This window comes from Psammomys obesus, unplaced genomic scaffold (genome assembly GCF_907164565.1).
Source record: "Psammomys obesus unplaced genomic scaffold, mPsaObe1.curated_primary_1811, whole genome shotgun sequence".
Lineage (NCBI taxonomy): Eukaryota > Metazoa > Chordata > Mammalia > Rodentia > Muridae > Psammomys > Psammomys obesus.
This window is the reverse complement of record NW_026593286.1, coordinates 17,022,239-17,042,805: the sequence shown is the minus strand read 5'-3', so window position 1 is coordinate 17,042,805 and position 20,567 is coordinate 17,022,239. Positions and strand designations below refer to the sequence as shown.

Below are 20,567 nucleotides of genomic sequence, written 5' to 3'. Positions count from 1 at the left end.
CAATATGGCTGTTGTATGGTCTGTTATTGTGGGCAAGAAGGAAAATTATGGGGCAGAGGGGAAAGTATGGGGCAGAGGAAGAGCATTTGGGTAGTCAGATGGGTGTATGGGCTGTCACTGTTGGGCAAGATGGGGTGAGGATCAGGGGATTCAGAGACACAAGTTTTCCAAGGGCTCTCTTCCTTGTGTTGCATAGGAAGGGCACAGAAGAGAGGCTTCTAAGGAATAGAGGAAAAACAGGTATACGGCCTTCCCTGGTTAGGCCTTTTACATTGCTTGATGATTGTACTCCTTGATGTAGCTACTGAGCCAGCTGATGGTTAAAGCTTTTTCTGGGAGGAATCTGAGGGTGGGAATCCTCTTCTGACAAATAAGAGCTTGAAATGGAGCAAGGGAAGAAAGGGCCTGGACAGCCTGATGATCTGGGTCTGTTTCAAAACCTATTTGGGGCAGAAGAGACAAAGGACAGATGGCAGGAAGAGACAGGGCAAACCAACATGACAACCTAGTAATGATAGGATGGATCCAGACAAGTCTGTTAACTGGTTATCTTCTGTTTCACATGCTTTACAGAGCATTAGGCACAGAACACATGCAACTAGATACAACTGTTTAGAAAATGGTGAAAGAAAACAGGACTTGAAGCAGTAAAGAGGAGAGAGATGGAGTGATTAAAACAAAGCCCTTACAGTCAGGTACTCTGATGCAACAATGGTAGACACTGGAGATTCAGTCACAAACCATAGCACTATTGAAGAGGGAATCAACATTTTAGTCCAAGCCTATCTTTTATATAGCTGTTAATTTCAAAGACCAGAGTCCAGGGGTGGGGAGTGTTCCAGCCAAACTGATACTCCAAAGCCAGTCCTCCCTCAGGCCCTGAGCTCCTCAGGCTAGCTATAGTCCCGGTTTGCATATCTTGGACTATATACTCTTCCTATGCCAGAGATGGGGTAAGGGCTCAGCCCTCAGGTCCAGTGGGGGGAGCAGGGGGAGCAGGAGGGCTGGGATCTTCTAGCTTCACATCATGTAGGTGCACTGTCGGAGTGGTGGGGTCTTTGCCCACACCCTGGTTGGGGTCAGCCTGGTCAGGGTGGTGCCTGCGCACATGCTTGACCACTTGGAACTTCTGCTTGGCCTTGTAGCTGCAGAGGCGGCAGAAGAATGGGTGTCGATCGGTGTGGGTAAGGGCATGATGTCGCAGGCCAGCAGCCCAACGGAAAGCACGGTGGCAAACATTGCAAACATAGGGTTTGGCCTCACTGTGCTTGCGTAGGTGGGTGCGCAGCAGGAAGCGTGTCTTAAATGCCTTGCCACACTGCTCACACATGAAAGCCCGTGCCTCTCTGTGCCGTGTCTCCCGGTGTACACGCAGTGCATCAGCCCGATTGGTGCAGTACTCACACTCGGGACACTGATATGGCTTCAGTCCTACAAAACAAGCACAAGTCATGGTAGAGGGAGAACAAGGGTCAGTGAATCGTAAGTCAGTATGATACTTAGATATAAACAACACAGCAGTAAGCTAACGACCATACCATTCTGTGTCAGCCACACCTGGCGTTCCAGTGTCCTTTGCTTTTCTCCATTCAATCCTTGTATACACACAGGTACCAATGGATGGTGATGACTAACTGGACTTCTAACCAACTAGCCTACCTGATAGAAAAGAATACTCAACTATGACAAAGTTATTAAATGGGAAACTCTAACCCTTCCTTGGTCATATGATACTATAGAACTTAAAGACTCCATTTAGACACACTTCCTTATCAGACTAAAAAAAATAGGAGAAAATGTTCAAAAAAGAAGAGGTAAAGATAGTTCTCCGCATACGGGGGTATCACATGCTGTAACTGAAGGTACCCAATCATTAATCCTTTACAGAGAACCCACTGTTTGTGGATTCTATACACTAGAGAGGAAAAAAGAAATTAATAGGGAACTTGCCGGGGCAGTGGTGGCACAAGCCTGTAATCCCAGCACTCTGGGAGGCAGGGGAAGGCACATCTCTGTGAGTTCGAGGCCATCTTGGTCTATAATGCGAGTCCAGGACAGTCCAGGGTTGCAGAGAGAACATACACACATACTTTCTCTCTCTCTCTCAGGGGGAAAAAAGAATAGGGAACTTGGGGCTGAAAAGATGGCTCAGTAGTTAAGAGCACTGGCTGCTCTTCCAAAGGACCTGGGTTCAATTCCCAGCACCCACAGGGCAGCTCACAAATGTCTGTCTCCAGTTCTAGAGAATCTGACACCTCTCACAAAGATGTACATGCAGACAAAACACCAATGCACATAAAAAATAAAACTTAACAAAAGGGGGCACTTTCCCCTTTCTTCTTACTCATAATCATTCCATCACATCTACATAGAAACCACTCTCAGTAGTTACTCAAAACTGAGTTGGAGGGTCTCCATGTGTGACTGTTTGAGTGCGTGAACATGCATCATAACCACTGGGTCAGCTTTTGCAAATATACTTGCCCAAGATTTCAGGTTTACCCACTCATTGGTTTCTACTGAATGGGCTGGGGAGCCATTTCTAGTGTTTGCTCTTCCAGTGTAACCCCTATTCCCAGTGTGAAAACTGATGTAGGCTCTGAATCGAGAGAGGACATCCAACATCTCAGGTAGGCCACGTTTTTCAGAGAAGAGGGGAATCCTTTATGCAGGACAGTCAGTTCACACACTTACCTGTGTGCTTGGTCATGTGGTATTTGAGTTGGTTGACCCATTTGCACTTGTATCCACACTCAGGGCACAGGTATTTCCGCTCCTCTTTATGGATCCGCATGTGGTACTGGAAGGAAGACCAAATGCAGAATGTTTACTACCCATACCATAGGGAGTACCTCCTTAGGTCTCACTTGCTTCTTACTAGCTATGTTGTTGGGTAAGCTAAGCCCTAATTCTGTCTAATAATCTTTGACATGGGGAATAGTACAAGTATCTATCTCCTTGTGTATGTGTATATGATGTGGGGATTAAACTTAAGGCCTTGTGTATATTAGGCAATCACACTTAGCACTGAGTTCCCTACCCAAGGACCCAACTTGTATTTTTCAAAGGATTAAAAAAATGTTAGTACTGGGCATTAAAGTGAGTGCTTAATAAATGTTAGCTCTTACTACCCAGATTATTCTCAAGGTATTATATGCCTTTATCGTATGGCAAAGTTAGCTCACAACTGTCATAACTCCAGTTCCAGGGGATCTAACATTTTCTCCCGGCTCTGCAGTGACTAGGCACATGTGTAACATACAGACATTATAGAATCTAGAGCCTACATTCCTTGACTTTCCTATCATGTGGTCTTTGACCTTACCTTGAGTCGAGAAGGGTCAGCACAGGCATAGGAGCAGAGGTGACAGCGGTAAGGCTTCTCCCCAGTGTGAATGCGGCTGTGCCAGGTGATCTTCTGCCGATTTTTGGTACTATAGGCACAGTCAGTACACTTGTAGAGCCGAGTGCCTCCATGTCCCTTTACATGGTGATCCAGCACCAATTGATGGCGACATGCAAAGTCACAGAATGGGCAGCAGAGAGAGGGCTGGTCACCACCTCCATCCCCATCTGAGGGGGCCGCTGAAGTCTCCTCGTGCTGTTCCAGGTAGTGTTTCACCAGGCCTACTCGCTCCCGGGCAGCAAAGCTGCAGAGTTGGCAGCGGTGGCTGAAATGCTGTTGCCTCCGATGTTCATCCAGGGCTGGACGGCTAGGGAAGGACTCCTGGCAGGCCCCACACTCCAGCCTTGGGTGCTGTTTACGGGTGTGCCCTCGCAGGCTGGCAGGACTAGGGCAGAGCAGGCCACAGTGGGAACAGTGCAAGGGCCCCTCAGTGGCCTCTACAGGACTGCCAGAGGCCGGATGTGTGGGTTCGGGGTGTCGGCGCAGAGCATGCTGCTTGAGTGCTGTTTCTGAGCTAAACTGGGCCTCACACTGAGAGCAGGAAAAGGATGGGGTGCCCTGGTGGCAGCTGTTGACATGGCGAGTGATGTCATGGCGAAGATAACCACTATAGTCACAGAGTGGACAGAAGTGGGTGGGCGTTTTGTCATGTACTCGTAGTTGGTGCAAACGCAATTTTGAGTTGGTACCAAATGTCTGGGGGCAGGAGCTGCAAGGGATGCGGCCAACACCTGTGTGTCGAGACTGGTGGGCCTCTAACCGGTACCGTCTAGTAGTAGAAAAGTCACAGAAAGGACATTGATGTGGCTTCACGCCCTCATGCTTGAGCCGTCGATGTTGCTGAAGGCATCGGCTTTGCTTGCAGGTAAAGCCACAGTCTCCACACTGCAGAAGGGGCCGGGGGCCAGAGGCTGGGGCTGCAGTGGGATGCCTCCGCTTCTGATGAAGCCTCAGGGCAGCAGCAGCAGGAGCAGTGAATGGGCAGAGACCACAGTGCAGATCTCCAGACTCAAGGGGGCAGCCCTGGGTCTGGTGAGTCCTCAGGGTTTGTTCTTGCTGACAGCTAAAGGGACACGTGGGGCAGGAGAAGAGGGCACCACTCTGCTTCGGAACCATAGCTGTGTCCCTATTACCAGGGCTGGAGTCTGTACTCCCACTATTCAGGAGGGCAGAGTCCCCATTGTTCAGGGGGAGCACAACAGCACGGGTCTGGGAGCGCCCACGCTTTCTTCCCTGGCTACGACCCCCTCGGCAGCCTTCAGTCACATGAGAGGTAATAGAGGAAAGCCGAGAACAAAGGAATGTGCATGAGCTGCAGTGAAACTTGCCTTGCTCAAAGTGGAACTTCTCAGAGGTTCCTGTGGGTAAGGAGTTTCCTGATGGAGAGGCTGGGAAGTCAGAGGGTGTGGGTAGAGGTTCCTCTACTCCTGGCTTCCCCGGGAGCTCAGAAGGAACATCTTTTGGTAGCAAGAGCTCTACCTTTGATGGTAACGGTGGGGGCTTCTTACTTTCAGCATCCTGTGAAGCTTGGCTACCCGGCAGCTGAGGATGTAGAGTGGGAGAGACAGGTCTGGGCAAAGCCTTGTTCTTTCTGAGAAGAACAGGGCATTTCTTCATCATATGGGTGCTAAGGCCACGTTGTTGCTTAAAGCTAGCTCCACAGTCTGGGCAGAGCAGGGGCTCTCGGCGGCCTTGGCACCCTGATTTGGAGTGCAGAGTTAGGGCTTTCTCCCGGCGAGTGATAAAAGGACAGTGTGGGCAGCGGAAGGCTCTCCCTTCTCCCTGGATCACTACCATTTGTACCCGGCCCTCCAGCACCAATGCTTCTGCTTGTTCTTTGTCCTGCCTCCTCAGGGCCTTAAGCAGTGACTCTGATTCAGGAAACTGAGGCAGCGGTGAAGTCTCAGCAGAGTCTTTGCCCATGTTAGGAGCCTCCTCAGAGACTAGAGAATTTCTGGGGGGCTCAGGGGCTAGCTTCTCCATAATGGGCTCTTCTTCAGCAACCAAGCCTGGAGTCCCAACACTTTCAAAGCTGGACAGTTCTGGCTCTTCTAGCCCATCTGCTCTTACCATTCCTAGTGGTCCTGAGGGATCTAAAGGCCTCAACTCCACAGCAGTTGCTTCAGTAAGATCCTCAAGGGGTGGTGGCTCTGCCTCAGGTTCTAGCTCTACTCTCAGGGCCTCCAAGTGTAGAGTGCAGCCTCCCTCCTCCACCTCCCCTAGGCTGGGGCTGCCAACCGGGTCATCCCCTTGGGGAGCCTCAGTGTCCTCCTGTCTTTTGGTGCTGACCTCATCAGTTATCTCTGGCGAAGCCTGGTCCACATTGGAGCCTGCCACATTCCCACGTTCAAGGTCTTGTCTGTCAGGCTGGGCAGGAAGCTGGCTTGAAGGCCCTGAGTCTGAAGGAGGTGCCAGGCACTGCCTGGGTCCCTCTGACTCTTGGCTGGCATTGCAGAACTGCCAAACCTGGTCCCCCGGCATGTAGCCATGAACCTTCCGCTTGTGGAAGAAGAGTGTGGTGTTGCTGAAGGTACGGTAGTCACAGAGGGCACAGCGAAACTCACGGAGATGAGTGTGCTTGCAGTTCTCATGGCTCAGCAGGGCCTGCTTGTGGCGGCTCTGATAGCTGCAGTAGCGGCAGGGGTAGAGTGGGGCAGGTGTGCCAGGATGGTGCTGGGAAGCCATGTGCTTCTGCAGCTCATACTTCCGTTTGCAAGCAAAGGCACACACCTCACACATGAGGGACTTGCCCTGGTGCCGCAGTTTGTGGCTGCTCAGTTGATCAGCCCGATGGCAGCGGTAGGAGCACTGGTTGCACTGGTATCTGGGAGAAGGACAAATGGCAGTCAACTGCAACAATAAATTTTAACAGTTAACACTTGCTGACTAAAGACCACTGGCCTGGGGCTGCACTCTGGGCTGCTCATGAACCATCTGATTTAACCTGCCACCCACCATCCTGAGAAATAGCTATTTCTACTTTATAGGTGAGGCTGAGTTAAGAGCCTGCCTAAAGATGGTCCCAAAAGAAGTGATGGGCAGAGACAGCCTAACTTCAAAGCTGGGGCTCTCTATTCTCTATATTGCCCCACCTCCACCCTGCCCTGAGGTGCTGGGGATTGAACCGTCAGATTTTGTGAGTGTTAGGGAAGTGTTCTACTAGAATCTCTAAACTATTTTCTATAGGAAAGTATTTTGAGTAGGGTGGGGCAGGTGTGCTAGGGTGGTACTACTCACCTGAATTTTAAGGCCTGGCATAGCAATAGCTCCATGGAGCAGATCTTTGGGCTTTGTTCTCATTCCCCAGTGTAGGTATAAAAGCTATAGGCCAAACCCCTAGGCAGTTGTGTCCACAGGTTAGAGAATTTGTCCAGATCTTTAAGTGGCCATTTGGTACCATTAAGTGTAGCTCCACTTTCCTGAGACCAGATTCTCACAACTCAAGCAATACTTTTGTTTCTTTAAAAGTATTATTTGAGTTCTGAGGATTGAACTCATCAGACCTTCATGATTGTAGGCAAGCACTTTACTGACAGAGTTATCTCCTCAGGCCTTAAGTGACAGTTTAATCTATTTTCCTTCACCTGGCCCAGAATACTCTCACCATGCAGAATGGGTTACAAACACAGGGCTCAACTGAAAGTCATGGCTAAGATAGAAGGAGCAGAGAATGGTTTTAGAATAGAGAAAGCAGTGGGGCCAGAAGCCTGATCCAAGAGGCCGACTTAACATAACATTCTTGGGACAGTGATGGAAATGTGTGTGCTCATACCTGAGATCCCCTGCATGTTTCCGCATGTGCACACTCAGATAGTGCTTCCACTTGGTGACATAGCCACATTCAGTACACATGTAATCCTTGGTGTTGGAGTGGGTCAGCATGTGCTTGGATAGGTAGCTAACATCTCGGCAAGTGAAGTCACACAGCTCACACTTGTGAGGTTTCTCTCCTTATATTGTGTAAAGGGGAAAGAACACAGGTCAAATATAGATTGGGTGAGTGGCCCTATCATCTCTTCCAGCAAGTTAGCTATGATGCCAGGCAGGAGCAGAAGCTTTATGTACTGCCAGGTATGTAGCAAACTTCACAAGAAATAAAGCTACATTACAGTTGTCTCAGACAATTTTTCCAACTCCTACATCGATGAAGGGAAGAAAGTAAGCACTGAGTAAGCTTTGAGATTAAAGTCTACCTTTGATTTTTTTTTTTTTTTAAAGTAGTTGGCACCTGTAACTCAATTCCTTCTCATTTTCTGAGTAGAGATTTGAACAAGAGAAGAAACAGAACTGGGGCTTGTAGAGTCCAATAGAGCAATGTGTATGAACAGCCAAGATTTATACAATGCTCATTATGTGCCTGAGCACTGCATAATGTGCCTCCTCTCAATGAGTCTTCAAAACAACACTACAAAGATACTGCTATTATCTGTATTTTATAGGTGGGAAAATCAAGGCACAGAGAAATCACACAACTATTTTATTAAATGGTGGACCACATGGCCTTGGGCAGCCCCTTTCCTTGTTTCCAGAAAGGGAACAAAATATAGACCTGACGTGATTGGTTGCGACTGTTAACGGAGACACACCTGCCCAGTGGACACTTTTAATCAGAAGGCTGAGGCAAGTAGAGCTCTGAATTTGAGGCCAACCAGGTCTACAGAGCAAGTTCTAGGACAGCCAGAGCTACACAGAGAAAAATAAACAAACAAACAAATAAAAAGTGGGGCATGCCAAAGTTTTCAGTGGTGCATAGTGAGAACTCCAGGATGAGCTGTCCCAGAACTTGATTAATACCGGACACTAAGAGGCCGCTGGCCATGCTCCTTTAAGACCTTCCCTACCCCTCTGGCCACCTGTGTATGGTAAAGGGCAGGCAAAATAGCTCTCTCTGCTCTTGAGACAGGGGTTTCTCTGTGTATCCTTGGCTGTCCTGGACTCACTTTGTAGACCAGCCTGGCCTCGAACTCACAGAGATTGCCCTGCCTCTGTCTATCTGAGTGCTGGGATTATAGGTGTGCACCAATGCACCCAGGTGCTCACTGTGCTCTTAATGTAGACCTAAATTTAACTTTCAATTAAATTTTTTTTCTTATCTTTACCTGCCTTGCTTACAAGATTGTTAAGGGTTAAATAGGATAATACATATAAAAGAACACTATAAACTATGTAACACTACACAGAAACATGCTTTAGGAAAAGGCCTTGGAAACTAGCATCTGTAACTAAATAGTGTTCAGAAATGAACTGTTCAATGGGAATAACAATAGCTTTGACCAAACTGTTTAAAGATTATTCTCCTAACCATTGAGCTAGGTTAGGAGAACCTATAGAAATGAGCTTAATGGGTTATCAATGTAAAGATGTCTGCATAGTTCAAAGAGATGATGCTGTAGGAGGAAGCCTGATTTAGCTGACATCTTAGGCCTCAGTAAAGCTTACAACCAATTAAGAGTCCAAGATAAAGCTGCAACTCTAGCACTCTGGGAGGCAGAGGCAGGCAGATCTCTGTGAGTTTGAGGACAGCCTGGTCTATAAAGTGAGTCCAGGAAAGCCAAGGCTTTACAGAGAAACTGTGTCTCAAAAAACAAACAAAGAAACAAAAAGCAGTCCAACATAAAACAATTTTCAGGTCACTAGAGGTGATCATGTTCATTTCTAAGGAAAGCCACAATGTATATGGGTGGCTGGTTACTGTCTCTTCTGCTCCAGCGGAGTGTCCCCAAACTTGAATTATAAAGGAAGTTATCTGTCCTGGTCTGAATTTCTTCACTATAAAGGCCGAATCCCATCTGCACCTGACTACGGTTGGCTGGAACTGGACACGTGCTTAACGGGGAGGAAAGACAGTCTAGTGTTAGAGCACAGCTTCTGAACTCAGACTGCATGGATTCTAACACTAACTTGACTGCTTTTATTAGTTGAGTGACACTCAACTCGTACCTCACTTGTAAACTTGGGATACTGGAATTGTGTCCATAAATGAGGTCAAATGACGCAATGTACGCAACGCCCTTTGTAATTCTTGGTACACAGCAAAAGCTCAAAGCAGCCATTACCTTCAATACCATTATTACATTATCATAAGGATGGAAGCATCTCACCAGTATGCAGCAGCATGTGTCGGATAAGCACCCGCTTGTGGGCGGTGGCGAAGTTGCACTCAGAGCACTGGTGGATCTTCTCATGAGCATGCATCTTGCCAACATGATCCTGGTAGGCTACTGGGTTGAAGGTGGCAAAGGGGCAAAAGGTGCACCGTAGCTCTTCACTGCCTGGGTGGCCTTGCTTCTTATGTTTGCGGAACAAGTGCTTATTGGAGCAGGCAAAGTCACAATGGGGACAGTGGAAAGCATAATGGCTCTTATGGTGGGCTTCCATGGCTTCAGCTGTGGCAAAGAGCATGGGACATGAATGATGGCGACACTCCACAGCCCGTACTCCATGGGTCTCCTTTAGGTGCTTTACAAAGGCCTTACGGTCGGGGGCTACATAAGCACAGCCCTCCTGAAAGCAGTGTAGGGGTAATGGCTCCGCTGCAGCTGCTGCTGTGTGGCTCTTGAGGTGCTCCTTGAGCGCTTGGCTGAGGCGAAATTCTTCACGGCAAACAGGACAAGCATACGTGTCTGAGTAGAAGTTGGAAATGTCCTCGTGCATGCTAGCCATGTGGCGGTTAAGGGCATTCCTCTCCACTGCACTGTAGTGGCATAGGGGACATCGGTGGGCCTTCTCACCCAGCTCCCGCAGCAGATGGGTCTTGAGTTTGCTTTTACTGGTGAAGAACTTCTGGCAGTTGGGACACTGGAGGCTTGGGTCGGGGAAGTGGAGATGAAGGTGCTCCACCAAATGGGTCCGCTTCTTAAAGCAGCGTTTGCACTCTGGGCACATGTGTGTCTTGAAGAGGGACTCAGTGCTTGAAGCCACATGCTCTGTGAGAAAGAATGCACAGGGTTCGGAGTCAGATTCTCAATAGTTCATTAGATAATGTTATAGAATGGAAGCCACAGCTTGTCCAGACGTAAATATCATGTGGCCTTTCTCTTCATAAAAACCAAACACAAGAGTCTCAAATAAGTAGTAAGAAATTCCTCAATTAAGAGAAACAGAACCACATGGACTACTCATATTTTCTTGTGGCCTGGTTCAAGTGTTTTCCTGAGTCACTCACTATTCCTATCCTGTGTTTGGAATTGCACAAGAGACTCTAGATAGAGCCTTCTTATTCTTCCTTCCCTTGCTCTATACAGACAAGCAGAAAGATCATCAGGGCTGATGAGAAGGAAAGAACCTCAAGATGAGTGAGCAGAAAGAAAGCCAATACTGGCTCACCGAGCTCTAAATAATTGAGAGCTGGTAATAATACAATCAGATCTCTTTTATTTACCAGACAAAAATATAATTCCTGTGGGATGAAGTTCAAGCGCTTCTATTGAGTTTGAAACTAGAAGCAAAGATTTGGGGAAAAAAAAAAAAAGTCTTAGGGAAGCTAGACAAAACAGGTTGATTACCAATATCTATGCTACCTCTATAATGAACAGAACCCTTTCCCTAAAGAGTTAAAGAGGTCTATGGCTATACTGGGTAGTTTTATGTCAACTTGACATAATCTAAAGTCATCAGAGAGAGGGAATCTTGATTGAGAAAAATGATTCCATAAATTGGGCTGTGGGCCAGCCGTAATTTTCTTAGTGATTGATGGGGGAAGGACCAGCCCATTGTGGGTGATGCCACCCCCTGGGGTGGTAGCTCTGAGTTCTGTAAGAAAGTACACTGGGCAAGCCACAGAGCAAGCTAGTAAGCAATCTTATTTCTACGGCCTCAGCATTAGCCCCTGCCTCCAGGTGCCTGGCCTGTTTGGGATTCCTTTCCTGACTTCAGTGATGAACAGTGATATGGAACTGTAGGCCCAATAAACCCTTTCCTCCCCAACTTGCTTTTTGGTCATGGTGTTTCCTTGTAGCAACAGACCCTAACTAAGACCCTGGCTTAGAAAACTGCCTAAAAGAACAAATCATAATTACCACAGTGCTGTTATTAGCTTACTTGACCTATTTATTACTGCCTACTAGACTTTACTGCTATTTTTAAGTCCTTGAGATTAAACCTAAGGACTCATACATGCTAAGGATGTACTGTATTGCTGAGTAATTTCCATAGCCCTAGATCTTGATTTTTGAATCTAAATAGAACAGAAAGAATACATGGATCTGAACTAAAGCTCAGAAAACAACATCTAGGGCCTCGATGTCGGGTTTCCCACTATTCATTCCTCTCTACCACAAAGAGCTTCAAATTCAGCAATGTTATTACCTTCCAACTGCTGAGCCCCTTGGCTTTTATCCAAGACTTTCTGGGCGTCCTTTTGGGTGCCATTCTCCTCTTCCTCTACATCCTCTTCTTCAGCTGACTCCTTCCCAGGCAAAGGTGTATCTGCTTTCTCAGAAGGCTCTCCCTCTCCTGGAGGCATTTTGGGAGCTGGGACACATACAGTTTGAAGTCAACAAGGGCCAACAACAATACTGAATACTGGTACTTTACTTACTGGCAAGCAGAATTCCCCTTCTCTCCTTTTAGCAGAAAAGTATCTTAGATGCTAAGTAAATACATGTATTTTTATTCAAGACAGGGATCTAAAGACCAAGAGTAAAAACCTAGTCTAAAAATCTGTGATAATGAACAACTTAGACTCCTTGAAGGTCAGAATTTTCAAGTCACTGGGAGATGGGAGGGGCCAAGAGATGAGAGTGGAATACATTTTCTTGGCCCAGGTCTTCAGAGCTAAAGGCTAGATGGATCAAAGCAGAGACACACATAGCAACTGCTCAGTGTTCTACTGAGGAGCCTAATTTGGACTTCAGGTTCATACTTTACCCTGAAAGGCCTTCTTTCTCATTAGACATTATGGCAAAAAAAAGGGGCCCAGCAAGTTCTCATAGTCTGCCCTCTCCTGGTCTATTTTCTCTATTACTGCTTCTCTAGTCACCTCATATCATTTTGTTGCTTTTGAGACTAAAAGTAGAAATTGATAAAGTACTACCCTTCCAGAGATTTCTTTTTAAAACAATTCTATTCTGTCTACTCTCACATGGTTTATTTATTTATACTTGCTTGAGACATAATCTCATATAGTCTAGGCTGGCTTGAAACTTGCTATATAGCTAAAAATGACCTTCTAACCTTCTCAAAAGTGCTGGGATTACAGGCATGTACCATTTTATCCAGCTCCAGTTTCATTCATTCTAAAGGCAGTCTATAAACATTCTACTAGTAGCAATAGTCACTGACAGGTACTTTCATCCTTAGATAGCATGATCTGAAATGGATCAACAGAAAAAAAATGCTAAATGATTTCAGCTTGTATGTTGTATAAACCAAATTTCATTGACTATCATAGACAATGGCTTCCTTTTGTCCCATGTATTCTAATTGGTTCAAGTTTTCTAGAGCCTTTCCCATATCACCCAATAATTCTCATTCTGTCATATACATGGAAGTCATACTGGAAACAAATATCTCTTATAAGAGATCAACTGTGCACGCGGATCTCTGTGAATTTGAGGACAGCCTGATCTAGAAAGCTAATCCAGGACAGCCAAGGCTATACAGAGAAACCCTATCTCAAAAACAACAATAAGAGAGAGAGAGAGAGAGAGATCAACTGTGGCTACATTCTAGGCACGGGGCTAGTGGACCTTGGCCACCTACCTGGTAGCAGCTCCTGGGCTGGAAGGCCTTGAACAGCGGGAAGTTCTCCCTGTGTGCTGGCTCCATGGCTCCGCTGGTGCTGCCGGAAGAGTTTGACGTTGGAGCCCATGAAGCTGCAATGACTGCAGTGGAAAGGGTAATGGGCCTGCCGATGCAGCTCCATTCCCTGGTGGCTCCCAAAAAGCAGGGAGCAGCCCCGGAATGAACAGGGCACAGGAGCTGCCTTGTGGGTCTGTCTCAGGTGATGCTGCAGACCCTTGCGATCCTCAGCAGAGAACATACAGCCAGGCTCTGGGCAGGAGAGTGTACTGGGAGTGACCCGGTGAATCTTGAAGTGGCTCTTCAAGGCCTGGGGTTGGGCAAACTCTTGTCTACATACAGGACATGGCAGGGGGCTATCTGGCAGGCTGGGATCCTGCAGAGGGCCATGGAGGGTGAGGTTGCTGGGGGGCAGCTCGACAGAGCATGGGGGGCTAGAGAGGTCCTGCACAGCCTGAACACGGGTCTCCGTGCACTCGTGCAGGGAGAGCAGAGTGGGCTCTGCAAAGCTCTGTTCACAGCGCTCACAGAAGTATACCTCCACCACCTTTACCAGGACACCTGCAGGCAGAGGGCCGACAGAGAAGGGCACAGGATCAGATGGAACAAGGCCTGAAGGACTTAGTCACTAGTAGAAATGTAGGTGAATCTTTTCATAGTCATGCAGTGCAGATTTCAAATCTGGCTCTGCACATGGACTATCATATAAGCCCATAGGTCAGGGATAACCCGTCTGGCATGTGTTCGGATTTCTAGTGTTTGGTAAAATACTTAGCAAAAGATATGTGCTTAGTAAGTGTGTTAATGAATCAACAAACAATAAGATCCAGAAAGCATTAAGAAAAAGCCTATTCTGGGGCTACAGAGATGGCTTGATCAGCAAAGTGCCTGCCATTTAGGCATGAGGACTTGAATTCAGATCCCCAGCACTGAGGGTGCAAAGACAGGCAGATTTCTAGAGCTTATTGGCTGGCCAGCCTAACCCAACCAAGGTTCGCATTCAGTGTAAGAGACACTTTCTCAAAAATAAACAAACAAACAAACAAATAAATAAATAAATAAATAAATAAATAGGTAAGGTGGTGGGGCCACTGAAAAGGCTTCTGCCACCAAACCTGACGACTTGAATTCAATCCCCAGAACCCACATGGGAAAAGCAGAGGACCAACGCCCATAAATTATTCACTCACAAGCACACATGCCCGCACATACAAATAAGATGTAAAAGAAGGAAAAATGTAGAGAGCAAACTGAGGAAGATTCCTGATACTGACCTCTGACATCTATGCAAGAGCACACATGTACGAACACACAGACGTCCATATATCACACATACATACATATACATTCACAAAGGCATATTTTACTAAAACAAAAATTAGAAACTTTCAAGAGAACAATATCAAATAGAAAGAATAGCTAATACAAATGATGTGCTGGGCTGAAGAAATGGCTTAGTGGTTTCCCCAAGGACAGGCATTCAGTTTCCATCATTAACATGGTAGCTCATAACTGTCTGTAACTCCAGTTCTATGGGATCTGTGGTGTTCTGGTCTCCAAAGGTACTACCACACATGAACATACATGCAGGCAAAACAGCCACACATAAAAATAAAATCTTAAAAAGCTAAAAAATATGTGTCACTTTAAAAATCCATAAAGAAAAATTCAGACACAAAAATTCAAAAAAATAATTACTATTTTTAAATTAATTTATTTTGTTATTTTTTTAGTGTATAAGTGCTCTGTCTGCAGATACCACTGCATGCCAAAAGAAAGAATCAGCTCCCTTTATAGATGGTCATAGATATGGTTGCTGGGAACCGAACTAAGAACCTCTGGAAGAGCAGCCAGTCCTCTTTACCACTTAAGGAATAGATAGGTCTTAATGCCAAGATTTAGTCCTCCAACTACACTGGAAAGGGCAACTTATAATTCCACAAAGTTAAGGCCATGCTTGTTAATGGCTGAACCACAACTCAACTGCAGAACAGCTTGTCTTATATTTTATTCTGCTGGCTCTTCTCTTTTTTTTTTTTTTTTTTTTTTTTTTCTGGAGTGGTCTGGTCATCCTGAAACTTGTCATGTAGATCAGGATGGCCTTGGACTCACACAGATTTGCCTGTCTCTTCTTGAGTGCTGGGATTTAAGGTATGTGCCCCCACATCTGATTGTTGTTTTTGAACTATCCTCCCCTACTGCCCTTCTCACTTGCTCTAGGACAAAGTTGTTAGGCTTTGTGTTTGTTTGAGATAGGGTCTTCTTAAAAAACAAAACAAAACAAAACAAAACAAAACAACAAAAAACATTTGTCTTTATTTAGGTATTTGTGCATATGTGTGCCAAGGGAGTTGAATCTCTCCTACTTTTGTTTTTAAGGCAAGGTCCCTTGGTGTTTCTGCCCTGTGATATGTCTGGGCTTCCAGCTTCTGACTGGTTTTCCTGTCTGCACCTCTCATCTCACAAAGGAGTGTTGGGTAATAGAGCCAAGACATCTCAACAGCATCAGCTTTTCTATATAGTTCTAAGGATGAAATTCAGGTTGTCAGGGTTGCAAGGAAAGCACTTTTGTCTGCTAAACCATCTTATGAAACCATGAGGCAGGGTTGACATGTAACCAGGCTGGCTTATGTAGCTTAGGCTAGTCTTGAGCTCTAGATCCTTCTGCCTCAGTTTCCTGAGTACTAAGATTAAAGGAATGTTGGGATTACCAATACACACCAGCATACTCGTTATTTCTGTGTGTGACTACATATTGAATCTACTTTATCTTTTTAACCAGTATGTGGTATTTCAGAGTATTGAAAAATCAAAATGAAATTCTGCCCTGATGGACCACTGAAATGTTTCTAACAAAGACAACACCCCATCCCTATAAGCATGTGTCTTTCTGCAAAAGAGATTCCTGGAATAGAATTATTCCATCAGAGTGTACACATTGTAAAATTTTCTACGTAGCTAAACTGACCTTCAAAAGCTTAATGTGGGTTGCAGATGCAGCTCAGAGGTGGTATAACAGCTAGCTACCATGTACATGAACCTAGGCAGGCAGATCTCTGTTCGAGGCTAGTCTAGTCTATATGGTACATTCCAGGCTAGCCAGAGTAGTGAGATCATATCAAAATCAGGCAAACCCAAACTTGCAAAATGTTATATATCCTAACACAGCCTTTGTTTTCTAGGAATTTTTAAAAATATGAACACCTTTAAAAAATAAAATTATTTTTATTTTATAATCATTAATCGGTGTTTTGTCTACATGTATGTCTGTGCGGGTGTAAGATCCTATGAAACTGGAGTTACAGACAGTTATGAGCTGCCATATGGGTGCTAGGAATTGAACCCAGGTCCTCTGGAAGAACAGCCAAAGTTCTTAACCATTGAGCCATCTCTCCTGTCCCAACTCTATGAATTTTTAAAGAAATACTTAGTTTTTGCCAAAATTGAGAAACAAAAATAGCATTTGTATGAAAATTAAACATTCTTCCATATAGTTATTGTTTATTTCTTCTTTGTGTGCTGCACGCAGACTCATTCATATTCATTTATTTATTCTCTCTCTCCCCTCAAGGCATTCTGTTGTGTAGGCATGGCTGATCTGGAATTCACTATGTAGACCCCTAGCTCAGAACATGCAGAAATCCTCCACAGTCCTGAAATTACAGGTGTGCACCACCATATCTAATAAACAACTCTTAACATTAAAAAATTTTTTTAACGTTTACTTTATAAAAATATTTCTTCATATAAAATGTATATATGTGTATATATGTATATATGTGTGCATGTACATGTTTGGAGGTCAGAAGACAACTTGTAGAAGTTGGTTCTCTTTTTTCACCACATGGGTTCTAGGTATTGAACTCAGGTCATCTTGCTTAGTGGCAAATGCCTTTACCCATTGAAACATCTTGCCATACCCCTTAACCTGCTTATGTTAAAATGTTTCTCTCAATTTTTTGAGCCAGGGTCCCACTATATAGCACTTGCTGGCCTTGAACTCACAGAGATTGGCCACCCCGTCTCCCAAGTACTGGGATTAAAAGTGTGCACCACCACATAGTTCATTCATGTTCTTTCTTTTTACCCCCAGAGAGAAGTGTAGAATTCTTACATGGTCAAATTACCTAACCTTTTCAAGCATCCTGTGCTATTATTCTATACTGTCAGAAGACAAAGTTTACAATTGTAACTGAAAGAAGTTAAAACACAGGAAGTTTCCTAAAAATGAATGTTTTAGATGTAGAAAGAATAAAGAGAGACTTCCTGCTGGAATAAATTACATGTCCAACTCCCTTAAGAGCATGCCCTGGGTAAGTGGAGAATGCGTTACACAGGAAACTAGAACAAGGAAATGCCAGTCATTTTTGGAAAGCCCTGCCAAACTAAGGATGATTGATCAGGCTGGGCTTCTGACCTAGTCATTGGCTGGCTTAGGGTCAGTATGGAAGAAAGACTCCCCAAGGACTGTAAGAACAAGGACAAGCCAAATGGGCAGAGGTGTCAGAAAGGTTGTTTTTTTTTTTTTTTTTTTTTTTTTTTTGTTCTGGATTACTGCCCAGCAGACTCAAACAAAGCTCTCTCAGGCATAAATGTTGCCAAAAGTTTGTTACAAGGCTGTATACTACCTTGCCAGCCTTCCATCAACACGCACCAACTGCAAACCAAATTGTAACATCTCCAGGTATAAAAATAGCATGCTACCTTGTGTTCTCATCACATTCAAAGAGAAGGACCAAAAATAGACAAAAAACTCAAGGCTGTGTCCCACTGGCCTGGTAGCAACTATGCTTGTACCTGAGGTCTCTCCAGAAGCTCCTGGGGACAGGGTTCCAGCTACTGCTTCCACAATAATCTCCATGTTCTCTGGGCCCTCTTCAGTAGCTGTGGCCTCTACCAGCAGGCAGCCTGGGTCAGCAGGCAAAGGTGCAGGCTCTCCAGAAGCACAGGTGTTCTGGACAGGGCCCAAGATTCCATGGTTTGAGAGAGGTGGGGGAATCAACAATAGTTCAGAGCATAATCCATCCATCTCTCCAGTGCTGTTAGCTAGCTGTGATGCCAACACAGGGTCTGTCATTATCATTGACTTGTGTGCGGGCGGCCTCCTAAATGCTGACAAATAACCAGGAAAAAAAAATATGGTTAGAACTCTTAATTTCTCTGAAGTTAGGCATTTCCTTCTATGGCAACATGTAAACTTTATTATTCTAAATAGTTTCAAAACAACATTCAACACAAAAAGTATAAAACGAGAATGAAGTCAGTATTAGTAGAGAACCAGCAACTTGAGGCCAACATTAAAGATCACAGGTTCTGTTTCTTGCTAGCTAAGTGACCACTGCAAAACTGAGTGGGGCCAATGGATCTCTCTCTTTCTACTTGATAATCTCATTATTCCTCAGTGTAGCTATAAAACTATTCCTTCACTTACAGTCCTCCTTGAAGTACTTCTCCAGACAACCACCCCAACCTTGTCCCCCCTAATCAGATGACCTGCCATTCTCTGACTCATTTCATTCTTTTTTGCTTACAGACCCTTCTACTTTCTTGCTCCTCCCATTCAATCTACCTCAATCTCTTGTCTGGCTAATTAAGAAAATAGAGAAATATCATTTCTGCTGTGAATGCTTCCTAACAGTCTTAATTTTCTCTCTCCTGGATCCTGACAGTCTTTGTATGTACTAACAGACACCACTATTGTTTCCCTATCAGTCTCCATTCATAGATGTATAGCTCAACTGTCCAGAAGAGGGAGTTAGATCCCCTGAGGCTGCAGTGGCCGCCAGATGCCTGATCTGGGTGCTAGAAACTGAACTCAGGCCCTTAGGAAGAAAACCATTTACTCTTAATCACTGAGCCATTTCTCAAGTCTCACACTTAAAAAGAGAGAGAGAGAGAGAGAGAGAGAGAGAGATCAAATCCAGGGCTTTGAACATGCTGGGCAAGCACTCTACCAATGAGCTATTACATATCCCCAGAATTGGATGTGGAGCTTTGAGTAGTATGTTGACGTTTTCACCTCAATGAACACAAAGCGCCAACAAGCTATACATAAGTCAGACAATGGAACTGCAGGTATCAGGCCAGTGGTTCCTCAAATACAAGGTAAATTTCCAGTTCACTAACTTCCGAAGGCCTCCAGTGGGAACAAACAAATAAATTACACACTCTGTTAGGCACGGCTGAAATAAGTGAGACAATCTTTTAAATTCCCAGAATTCAGGTGGCAGAGGCAGGTAGGTATCTGTGAGTTTGAGACCAGCCTGGTATACACAGTGAGTTCCGGGACAGCCAGAGCTACACAGTGAGGTCCTGTTTCAAAAAAAACAAAAAAACAAAAAAAAACAAAAAACAACAACAACAAAAAAACAACAAAAAAAAGGGTCACCGAGGTTTAGAGTAAGAGCCAGGTAAAAGCGGTATTCCTTATTCCACACAATCTATCCACTCAAAACCACCAAGAACAGACAGGAATTCAGAAGGTGGCAGGGAAAAGCACTTCTGTGCTTTTTCTAAAGACAGGCTCTTTGGAAACCACAGCCTCCACCGACTAGTCATAACTGCTGCTCTAGTCAATCTTCCAGCCCATCACACGGCTTCAGGAAGATGAAGCATGGGAGGTAGGAGTGAGCCAGAGAGAAGTACCGTGCTTTCTTTGAGACCGAAGAAGCAAGGGACACAGAAGCCTCGGTTCCCACGCGCCTCTGGGCTATGACTCACCGTGTGGCCTTGAACAGATGCTCTTGCCTCGCTTCTCTGGGCCTCAGCTTTCCTATCTGTAAAGTGGAGGCGGCTACAGCGTCTACACTGTCCGGCGACAGTCAAGTCACGAGATTCAGGGAAGGAGAAAGGCGTTTTGGAACCTGCAAGGCTTGGGATGATGCATCGTCACGATTATGGTCCTGAGGAGAGGCAGCGGATACCCGGGTGGGGCCCGGAGCGGTGACGCGACCGAGACGCCTGGCTGCCGCGGAGATGTGCCCGGGCCCCTCTCCTTGGCGTGCTCCCCTCAGCACCTCCTCCCACGGGTTCCCACTTCCCAGGCCCACTCATGCTGGGGCTAGAGAAACTTTTACCTCCAGCTCGCAGCGCCCGCACTTCTGGTTCCCGCCGACAGCCGCTCTCTCACCTTCTACCCTAAGGCCGACTGGGGATGCATCTCTATGGTACGACTGCAACTGGAGCGGCTCCTCAAGCCTTTGATGCGGCCGCCCCCGGCCCAGGCGCCTCTGGGAATCTGGCGTGTGGCAGTCTCTCTTCGCGGCAAGTGCTACTCTATGGTTGTTTTTTTTTTTTTTTTTTTTTCCCCTCTATGTCCTTTAGCACCCAAGCTCTGAAGCGCAAAGCGGAACCATCGAGAGCGGCAGGACAGAGTGGCACGGACATCGTGGTGGGTGTGGCGGGAAGTAGATGCAGAGCT

General features: G+C 45.7%; 1 protein-coding gene across 1 annotated transcript; it reads right to left on the bottom strand.

Moving 5' to 3' along the window:
* Window positions 1–199: 199 nt before the first annotated feature.
* Window positions 200–20,491, bottom strand: Znf142 (zinc finger protein 142). Its single transcript, XM_055616408.1, has 10 exons — window positions 20,224–20,491; window positions 19,868–20,018; window positions 17,945–18,259; window positions 13,109–13,708; window positions 11,714–11,878; window positions 9,508–10,332; window positions 7,179–7,356; window positions 3,326–6,230; window positions 2,695–2,800; window positions 200–1,431 (listed from the first exon to the last, which is right to left on the bottom strand). The coding sequence occupies exons 3-10, from the start codon at window positions 18,228–18,230 to the stop codon at window positions 962–964; spliced, it is 5,535 nt and encodes a 1,844-aa protein (XP_055472383.1). The 5' UTR covers window positions 18,231–18,259; window positions 19,868–20,018; window positions 20,224–20,491; the 3' UTR covers window positions 200–961.
* Between the last annotated feature and the right edge of the window lie 76 nt (window positions 20,492–20,567).